Here is a 10,405-nt window from a genome sequence, read left to right on the forward strand (position 1 = left end):
TTAGCATTTGTTTGACTGAGGAGTGAAGCCATACCAGCAATTATATTAACAAGCATCACAAGCCCATATAGCAGATTGGAAAAATAGCTACATGTCATATTTTGTACTTGAACCATATATTTATTATCAGCATGAAACAAAGAGGTTGAGGTTGCAACACTGTATGAACATACTACATAATATGGCAATTCAATTAAGATTTTATTCAACATATTACTTATCTGACTCAAAAAAGAAAAATAAATCTCAGGCATATTGGACTCAGGTACTTATTTATCAGACCTCAAAAAGAACTAAAATCTTGGGAGTCTACACCAACTCAACAACGTTTTGCAACACTGGTTCGTGGAACGAAAATTTCTATGACCAGAAATAGCGAAAGGCTTTAGTTTACAAGGATATTAAATAGACATGAAAATCTATTTTAGCATATAGCAACTCAAAAATTCATCATCTAGTGAAGAAACAACAAACCATTCGGTAAAAAGTTTAACATCCTAATATCATCAGTAAGATCCTAATTTAGCTGACGTGGGAAGTAACAAAGATGTGTTAGTCGAGATAATTAATTAACACTGATGACCCAAGGATGAAGAAACAAGTCCTCCAGTATAGGATAATTTCCAATTCATCGATCAAACATGTCTAATTGGCAACAACTATCGGGCTAATAGTGAATACATATGCGAGAACTTCATGGAGGAATATAGACATAGAGGAGCTTTGCAACACTAAAACAGCAAACCATAAGATTCAAAGTATTTTGACTCGGTTGCATGGGTCCTTTCCTACCATTGAGCTCTTCTGGAGGTGACATTACTAGACAAACTAAAAGCCATTATCGTTTCAATATATGTTTTCTCAGATCTTCTTCTACCTCTTCATCCACCACTAATCCCTTGGACCTACTGGAGCATACATATGTGATAACTTCATGGAGAAATATACTCAGATAGGAGCATTGCAACACTAACACAACAAGCCACAAGACTCGAAACATTTTGACTTGGTAGCATGGGTCCTTTCCTACCATTGAGCTCTGCTGAAGGCAACATTGCTAGACAAACTAAAAGCCATTCTAGTTTCAAGAAATGTTTTCTCAGATCTTCTTCTACCTCGTCATGCACCACTAATCCCTTGGACCTACTGGAGCATCTACTCGATCTTAAGCACTCCTAATCTCAATTACTAGGCGGCCAATTTCCAGTTCCAGGGTGTTCAAATGTCAGCCAAATGATAAAATATTTGACTAATTCTTCCATCGACAAATTAAAACCTTTGAGCACAGTGAACAGTAAGTATAATGGGAACCAGACAACACATACTTCTCCATGTGGGCTTCTTGTAAAGGATGCGGTATCCGCATTCCTCGCACGGTGTAACATCCCCTGACTTCAGCGTGTTCTCCGCCCCGCAATCTCCGCTTGTATTGATCCGATGTTTGATATGAATATATTAATCAAGCAATCAGATAACTCCACTCGTCACAAACTACTTCAATAAAGATTCGAAAGACAAAAAGGAGATCAAGAACCGAAAGCTAGGGTTTGTAAGGAAAAAATCAATCGATCACGAACGGAGGAACATAAAGAATAATATTAGTAAAAAAAATATTTGAATCGTACTATTTCGGGAGAGAACAATGACGAATTCGTGGAGATCTCTTGCCCTGCGAGGACCAAGAGGAGGGTAGCCGACGACAGGAAGATGGCATCTTTGGAGGGAGTTGCCGTTTATATCTGAAAGGAAATGGTGTGACTCAGCCGAGTAAGTTATGAGTCAACCGGGTCCAACCCGACCGAGTTACGGAATCGTCAATCAACTTGGCGTAATTATCCACGTTATTATTACACCGATCATAATCGTCTAACTTAGCTGCGCGTTACCATCCAAATCATAGAGATGGCGTGAGATTGACGGTTTGGATGATGTGGGTGTCCCGATGGGATGATGAATTAAAAGACTATATTTAGCGTCAGTCGCCAACGTCAGATAAAAGACGTACCGGGGAAGAGAAACCGCGAGGAGGCCCGACCGGGCCGGCTACGATTAGGGTTCCTCACACCGAAATCCTAATCCTCTCTTCGTGCGGGCGCCCAATTGAATCCTGTCCACTCCTCTGTTTCGCGATCTCATATGGCCCCGGCGAGGTTGAATGTTGGGGATCGGCCGAAGGAGGAGGGGGCAAGTATCTGCATCAATGACGCCCTTACCGACGACGAGCTTCGGGCTGTGTTCGCGTGGCTGGAGAAGGAAGATGAGAGGGACCTGTTCGGGCTCGTCTGTAAGCGCTGGCTCCGCCTTCAGAGTTCGGAGCGCCGCCGCCTCCGGGCCCGGGCCGGCCCCGCCATGCTCCGCCGGATGACCGACCGGTTTCCGGGTCTCCTTGAGCTTGACCTCTCTCAATCCGCCTCGAGGTCGTTCTACCCTGGAGTTACCGACTCAGATCTTGCTGTCATTGCCGCTGGATTTCGGAATTTACGTGTCCTCGATCTCCAGAACTGTAAAGGTGAGATCTTTTGGTCTTTCACTATAGAGATTCTTCTTTTTGATGGTTGCTTGTTCATCTCGTGTGTTATAACCATGATCTCTTTCATTATTATTAATAATTCAGTTGGGGGTATAGTTATCATTTGCACTATGATTTTATTATTATAGCAACAACTTGATTAATTTATTGGTGTGAAGATAGTTACATGAGGGAATAAGTAGATGGTATCATTGCTTAATTGGGATTCCTCGCTTTTCTCATTCTTGTCTCCCCGGCGGTGGACTGAAGGTCGAGGAGTTTGTGTGAGTTTCATCGAAAGATGAAGGGGGCATCGTGAAAGGATTAAGGTAAGTGTCTCGTCCTCTCTCTCCCCTAATTTAATCTCATAATCACATCTCACAAACATGTATCCTCAAACTAATCACACAAATATTATCCATATTATAATGTTTGTGTTTTCCTCTCAAATTCAATGTTTATGTTTTCCTCTCAAATTCAATTTTTTTAACATATGTCAATTGATATTATGTGAAAACTCACTATATCATGCTTTATGCTAGAAATTTATACTTTTTGTTAGGGATAGATGAATTTATATATTATGTTCTGCATGTGAAGTAAAATAGGTGGAGTCTTTTTTGATTGGATTTTTATCATCATTTTTGTAAAATAGGTGTTATTAAATAAACAAATAGTTGAATTCGGGTTTGTTGTCATGTCAGCGATCCACGTCATCAACCACATCATTGTTGATCACTAGCACGTTACCGACCACTGTCATACCAGTGTTGAGTTGTGTTATTTCAATGGTGATTATAGACACAACAGGCTGCACTGCAGTCTATACAAAATTTGTCATATCATTGTTGATTGTTGTCATTGTTAGCATTGACCTTTGTCATGTTAGTATGACTGCTGATACAACAAGTTACATGACAGTTTGCATGAAATCTAGGTAGATCGGTCTTAAATTGTCTAGCCCAACCACCTAGCCTAAATCAATGTAATTGAGCTGGAGTAAATTGAAACAGTATTGAACCTTATTTAATTGACTTAATTTGAATCCAGTCATTATATATGGTCGAACCCAATCACATCATGATTTTGAACCCTAGCCATGCAACCAGATTGAACCCAATCATTACATGCGATCGAACTCAATCACATCCTAATTGAACCCAAGCCATGCACCTAGTCCAGATTTGAGAAGCTTAATTCTACATAAGCCAAGCAGGCTATGCGGGCTCAATCAGTGGGTTGGTTATGTTGGCTAAGTCAGTCGGCTAGCCTTGGTGTAGGCCTTTGAGCAGTAACTAAACCAAAGTACAGGTAATTAATAAATATACAAAAACTTTAGAAAAGTACAATTCATAAAAATACAAAAAATCCAAAAATGTAAAAAAATTTCAAGTATTGTTAAATGACAAGAATGAGATTATTAGGTCATATTGAATTCTATAGCAACCTAGAACTAGTGATTTAGACCTCCTGAAATCTCAAGCATAAATGCTATAAGAGCAAGTAAATAAATTTAAATATATAATGCATAACAAAATCTATCATACGTGATTGATTTCTATACTTTGTAAATTAAATTCCTTGCCACATGCTATTCGTCTCTTTTGACTCCAATTTATATGTTATATATATGTATATGTATGTGGATGCATGATTTAATGTGGCATGGGTTTAATCAACAGAGGACAGGTTCAAGTCATTTAATCTGGTTTCAATTTACTCTATCCCAATTGCACCGATTTGAGCTAGGTGGTGGGATGGATCATTCAAGATTGGTCCACTTAGATTCCATGTAAATTGATATGTAGCCTCCTATGTCAACAATCATACTGACATAACAAAGGTCAATGTTGACATGACAATGGTTAGTGATAACATGACAAATTTTGTGTGGACTGCATGGTAGCTTATTGTGTCAACAATCACCATTGACATGGCACAAATCAACATTGGTGTGGTAGTGATCAACCCTAGTGTGTCAGTGATCAATGATGCCATGGCTGATGATGTGGATCATTGACATGGCAGCGGACCTGAATACAATAACATTTTTGTTTGTTTAATAACACTTATTTTTCATGAAATGATGATAAAAATATGATTAGAAAGACTTCATAAAAGATGTTTGGCATATGATTCTTACTTCACATGTAGAACATAATTTGTAAATCCATCTATCTCTGACAGGAAGCATAAATTTTGAGCAAAAACCAATATATAGTAAGTTTTTGTAGCATATCAATTGATACATGTTAAAAAATTTGGATTTGAGAGGAAAGCATAAACATTGGTAACATGGATGATATTTGTGAGATTAATGTTTAGGGATGCATTTTGTGAGATCAATATGTGAGATATGATAATAAGATTAAACTAGGAGAGAGGATGGGATGCCTACCTCAATCCATTTGGTGAAACCCCTATGGACTCCTTGATCTCCCATCCACCATCAACATAAGGAAGAAGAGCGAGGAATGCCAATTAAGTAATGACATCACATGCATAGTGTCATTTTTACTCAATTCCCATGTAATCATCCTCACACTAGCAAATCAATCATGTTATTGCTATCATGATAAAATCTTAGTGCAAATGACAACTATACCCCACCAACTGAATTATTAATAATAATTAAAGAGGTCACAGTTATAACATCATGAATTAATTTGATTAGTTAAAATTAGATCTTTATTTATTTGAAAAGGGTCGTCTTTGTTTAGAACAATGGATAGCCTATAGGTTTGACTAGGTGTGCAGATTTTTTTTATTATTCAATGATAACAGTGATATGATTTGATGGAGTTATGTAATGATCCAACTAATTCTTAGGTTATGCACATGCAGAGAAACGACAAATACTGGTATTTTATAGGAAATTTGTAGATGTGGCAAATGCTTCTTCTTTATTTGAGCCTTGGTCATAGTACTTACGCTTAATGGACCTTGATGTTAAGTAATTGTTGTTGGTGGTACGAACTTATTATGATAATTTATGTAAAAAAAAGTCAATTATTGTAAAAAACATGATTGTTTACTAGATGAGGTTTAAGATGGTTTGACATCTGAATGTTCCACTCTTAAGTTTATATGCTCTTCTTAGTGTTCTGGAATGATTGATAGATGCAACTCTTTGGTGATAAAGATGGAATCTTATAATGTGAAAAATGTTAATTTTTTATCGTGTTGTAAGCTTTAGAATGCACTTCAGTCTTTCAATGTCACAAAACACTTGGAAAAGATTGCCTATAATGACTTGGGCAATTAATTGTTTCTATCTACTCAATTGCACATTCTCATAAGTTATTTATTGTTCATTTACCAAGTAATGTCAACTCATTTCTTGATATATTACAAATGCATGTACCTTATCCTACAATTAATTCTTGTAATTGGAATCTTCTTTAGCTTCTATTGTTGGAATTTTGTGTGCCTAAATGGTAATACTTAGGCACATCAGGCTGATTCTTGATGTCTGTGATTACGGTTGTTTCTCTGTTGTTTTCAGCATATTTATGACATTAAAATTGTATCAATATCATACTCGTATCTTGTTATAGTTGTTAGTGACATGGAATTTTGCAAGTTGGACATAACATTAGATTATACTTGTTCCAGCCATCACCTCTCCTGTCATCAGAGAAAATACAATGTTTTGCTTTCAGATTCTAGTAGTCTAATATGGATTATGTGGCTTCTGTTCCAAAGGTGTCACTGATGTTGGAATGATTTCTCTGGGAAATGACCTTCCATCCCTCCAGTCCCTAGATGTTTCCCAGTGTAGAAAAATTACGGACAAAGGATTGGTGGCTGTTGCTTTGGGTTGTTCCTCTTTGAAAAGGTTGCATGTAGCTGGATCAAAATCTGTAACAGATGAGTTACTAAAAGCACTGTCTAGGAGCTGCTCATGCCTAGAAGATCTAGGATTGGCAGGATGCAACAACATAACAGACACTGGGCTCTCAGCTCTTGCTGATGGTTGTCGATATATTAACTCTTTAGATATTAGTAAATGCACCAAAATTGGTGATATTGGAGTCTCAAGAATTGCTGAGGTTGCGTCATCATCGTTGAAGATTCTCAAGTTGTTGGACTGTTTCAGAGTTGGTGATGAATCCATATTTTCCTTGGCCCACTTCTGCCATAACCTTGAAACTCTTGTAATTGGTGGATGCCGCGATGTTACAGATGAATCTATAAAGGCTCTGTCGCTTGCTTGTTGCGACAGCCTAAGGAGCTTAAGGATGGACTGGTGTTTAAACATTACAGACTCATCCTTGAACTCTGTGCTGTCAAACTGTAGACATCTTGCAGCTCTCGACATAGGTTGCTGTGACAAACTAACCGATTTGGCTTTCCAGTCAGTTGGAATGGGAGGATTTGAGTCGCAACTGAAGGTTTTAAAGATGAGTAACTGCATGAAGATCACAGTTTCTGGCGTAGGCTTCATGTTGAAATTCTGCAAATCCCTGGAGTACGTTGACCTGCGATCATGCCCTCATATTACAAGGTTGGGTTGTCAGCAGGCTGGATTGCAGTTTCCTGAATGCTGTAAAACAAATTATGATGGCAGCTTATCCGAAAATGAAATTATTGTTGATGTCTTCTTTTAAGACATGAACCAAGACAATGACCACTTCCCTATCAAGTGCCTAATGGACAAGCTCATACCATGATCAACTGTCATTCCTTTTCAGCCATAAGAAAGTAAGTATACCTTTCTGTGTGGCTAAGATATGTTAATACCATGATGACAGAACTTGGAGTTGTGTTTACTGCGGTGTTGTATTTATGTTATTAAACCTATCCGACTGTAAATTTCCAGAATCTGTAGATGACTGATTGCAGGCTTTTGTAGACTGATACTCTTTAAATCCCAGCTTCTGAATGCAGTCGTTCATATAATATAGTTTTGTCTAAAAAGAAACTGTTTCTCTCTTCCTTAATAGGACTTGATTTAAAACTAAATAGCTCCCTGGTTTGGAACTTGTTATCTAGTTCTATTGTGGCTATTAGAATAAACTGGAATGCAGTAGGCATTACATTTTTATTTCATGCTTAAGTTATTAATATCGACTGCAATTGCATTAAGAGTTGGTGCAAGTTGATGCTGATCTATGTCGACCAAATTATATAATCTTGATATAAACCTAGAATATAGTGACTTGGAATTCTGCAATCCAATTGTTCGAACAGGTGATGGGACTATTATTATTATCATTTCTTCCAGATTGCACACTGTAATGTCATGGTTTTATTGTTATCGAGTGATGGACTGTGTTAGGATCTTCGATCCCCAAAGAAGAGAGAGAGACTATGGAATTCAATGTCTGTAGTGGTAGAGAAAGAAGACATTGATGTCACAGCGACCATGTGTTCCATTACTATTCATCACGGTGTAGTATTATTTTCTTAAATTGATCTTGTTATAAAATAGATAAATTACGTTCTTTGGATTCATTTAGAATGCCACTGAATTAGACTTTATATGCAATAAAAAAAGCCCCGGGATTATGTTCTCATATTGCAGATTGTGCGGCGCATTTAATCAAACAGGTTTAGAGCCTGACGGGGTGTGCTGCATTCTTGAACATGACGGGGAAAGGCTCATCGCTGAGCCCCAACCACCTCTTCCCACCCTCCACAAACACGCCCACGTCCCCGCACACCACCTTGCAGAACCTGCACACGCTCGGGCAATGGACGAGCTTATAGTCGCTCTCCCCGTACCTCTCGATCTTGAACCAGTTGCTCACCGTTGCCAGCCCCGGATCCCCCTTGAGGCCGCCGGTGACCACGTATCGCCGTCCGGTAGCCTCGGCGTCCCCCAGCCTCCACACGGTCGACTGCACGCAGATGGTCTCGGCGGCGAACCATACGTTGAGGTCCGTCGACATCTTCACGTACTTGTCCTTAGGGTTCACCGGCGAGAAGGTGAGGGGGAGGCCATCGCTCACCTCCGAGCTCTCCTGGGCCACCGCGAGCGGGCAGGTGTCGTTGCTGCGGGCGGCGAGCGAGAGCCCGCCTCCGTGGCCGCGGATGAGGGGCAGGACGTAGTACTCGTGTCCCGGGCGGAGGCTCCGCCTGTCGGTGTCGCGCACGGAGGCAAATATCGTTGCCTCCGCGGAGAGCGCGTAGAGGAAGATGGGAAGCAGGACGAGCAGCTCCATAGCTGAAAGGGTTGCTGTGGTTGCATAGTTATTATAGGAAGGAGACGAGAAATGCATTGACCAGAGACGCATGTGAGGTGAGTAGGATGTTGACTTTTTGGTAGCTTCAGCAGTAGTATATGTTCGAGGAGCGATGATCCATAGCCGACTTATTTGAAAGGCAGTGGCAGAAAGGATTGGATTATCGAAACAAAAGTGTTGGTAGTCAAAGATTGCAGCAAGATGTGGTGATTGTTAACTCAATAATGCAAGCTGGTGGGAGTTGCACATTTTGGATTGGATCGATGATGGATGGAGGTTCAGTACTCCCAAGTAAAACATCCATAAATATCCACCGATCACATTTCAAATACGATATGAATTGGTTTCTGATAGATTTTTTAAAATTATATTGGGTATGGATGTTGTATTATAAATATTGAAATGTTAATACTATCATCATATGATATGATAGTATCAGTATTTAAGTATTTTCTGGATGCTAATAAAAATTTTCAAAAATTTTAAAGTATTTATTATATAATATTTTCTAAAATCATAAGATTGATATCATATAATGAAAATTCTAACCCTCATTTTCTCTCCCCCTTCTCTTGATTTTTTACTTTCCTAGATTAATTGTCTCACGAGTCTCCAATGTCACTTGCTTCGTTGGATTTATTTAGCAAGAAACCAACATAATTTGTATCTTATGTAAGGTAAAATTTTATTTATTTATTTAAAAAAACTATTTTACATTCATTTAGATGATTATATTTTTATATTCTTTATAAATATTCGATTATATTTCCATATAAATATTTTATTTAATATTTGATTACATTTTTTATTTATTATATTTATGGACCATACAAATTCTTATAAGATAACGTACATACATACATTTATTTATTTTATCTATTTACTTATTAATTTAAATTAAAATATGTATTCAATTTTGAATAAATATTAAATATGTTAGAAGGATAAATTTATCATATAATATTTAATAATTTATAAAATATAATTTTATTAAACAATACTTACATCAATAGATATTTAAAATGCATATCAAAATTTATAAGGGCAAATATACCTTTTGAAATATTTTATTAGGATAGATATGTAAAACCCTCAAAATAAACTAAGAAAATGCACGGGAATATCATGCAATCTTATCTGTAATTAAGGAAATTATTTTTGTATCGAAAGAACTTTCATTTTAATAAGCACAATATTCAAGTCCAACTATATTGTTCCCTCTCAGTGGCTAAGACTGGCTTTCTTAACATACATTGCAAGTGAGAATCCCATGAAAAGGTATCCTCTAAAAGATTATATTTTTTTTCGAATTTTTGTGCATGCCAGATTAATTCAAAGTTTGTTCTTGAAAAGTCAGATCACTAATTAAGATTTACTATAATGCAGAAGTCATTAAACTAAAATAAATAATTCTCAAAGCTATATTGATCTTTTTATCATTATTGAGCTATATAAATACTAAAATCCATTTAGTTCTTCTTCACTTCAAATTTCTAAATGTTCCATGTATTCCTATATATATATGGTATCATTAGAAGCAATCAATGTCATACATAATTGTTCCGAGTATTTGTATATGTATTATTAACTTTACACATTCATCTCAATATTATATTAACACCAATGCATTCAGATTTAGTGAACCGCATAAAGCAGGTTGTTAAATCAAAACAATATAGACAGAACAATCTATCAATCTTCCGTTGCT

General features: G+C 37.4%; 2 protein-coding genes across 2 annotated transcripts; one reads left to right on the top strand and one right to left on the bottom strand.

Annotated features, from left to right (window-relative positions):
* Window positions 1–1,988: 1,988 nt before the first annotated feature.
* Window positions 1,989–7,411, top strand: LOC135612769 (uncharacterized). Its single transcript, XM_065109421.1, has 2 exons — window positions 1,989–2,509; window positions 6,215–7,411. The coding sequence occupies exons 1-2, from the start codon at window positions 2,137–2,139 to the stop codon at window positions 7,117–7,119; spliced, it is 1,278 nt and encodes a 425-aa protein (XP_064965493.1). The 5' UTR covers window positions 1,989–2,136; the 3' UTR covers window positions 7,120–7,411.
* A 617-nt stretch (window positions 7,412–8,028) lies between these two features.
* Window positions 8,029–8,697, bottom strand: LOC103985759 (kunitz trypsin inhibitor 5-like). The gene has a single exon (XM_009403575.3). The coding sequence runs from the start codon at window positions 8,674–8,676 to the stop codon at window positions 8,065–8,067; it is 612 nt and encodes a 203-aa protein (XP_009401850.2). The 5' UTR covers window positions 8,677–8,697; the 3' UTR covers window positions 8,029–8,064.
* Window positions 8,698–10,405: the final 1,708 nt, after the last annotated feature.

The sequence above is a fragment of the Musa acuminata genome, chromosome BXJ2-5, assembly GCF_036884655.1.
Source record: "Musa acuminata AAA Group cultivar baxijiao chromosome BXJ2-5, Cavendish_Baxijiao_AAA, whole genome shotgun sequence".
In the NCBI taxonomy this organism is placed as follows: domain Eukaryota; kingdom Viridiplantae; phylum Streptophyta; class Magnoliopsida; order Zingiberales; family Musaceae; genus Musa; species Musa acuminata.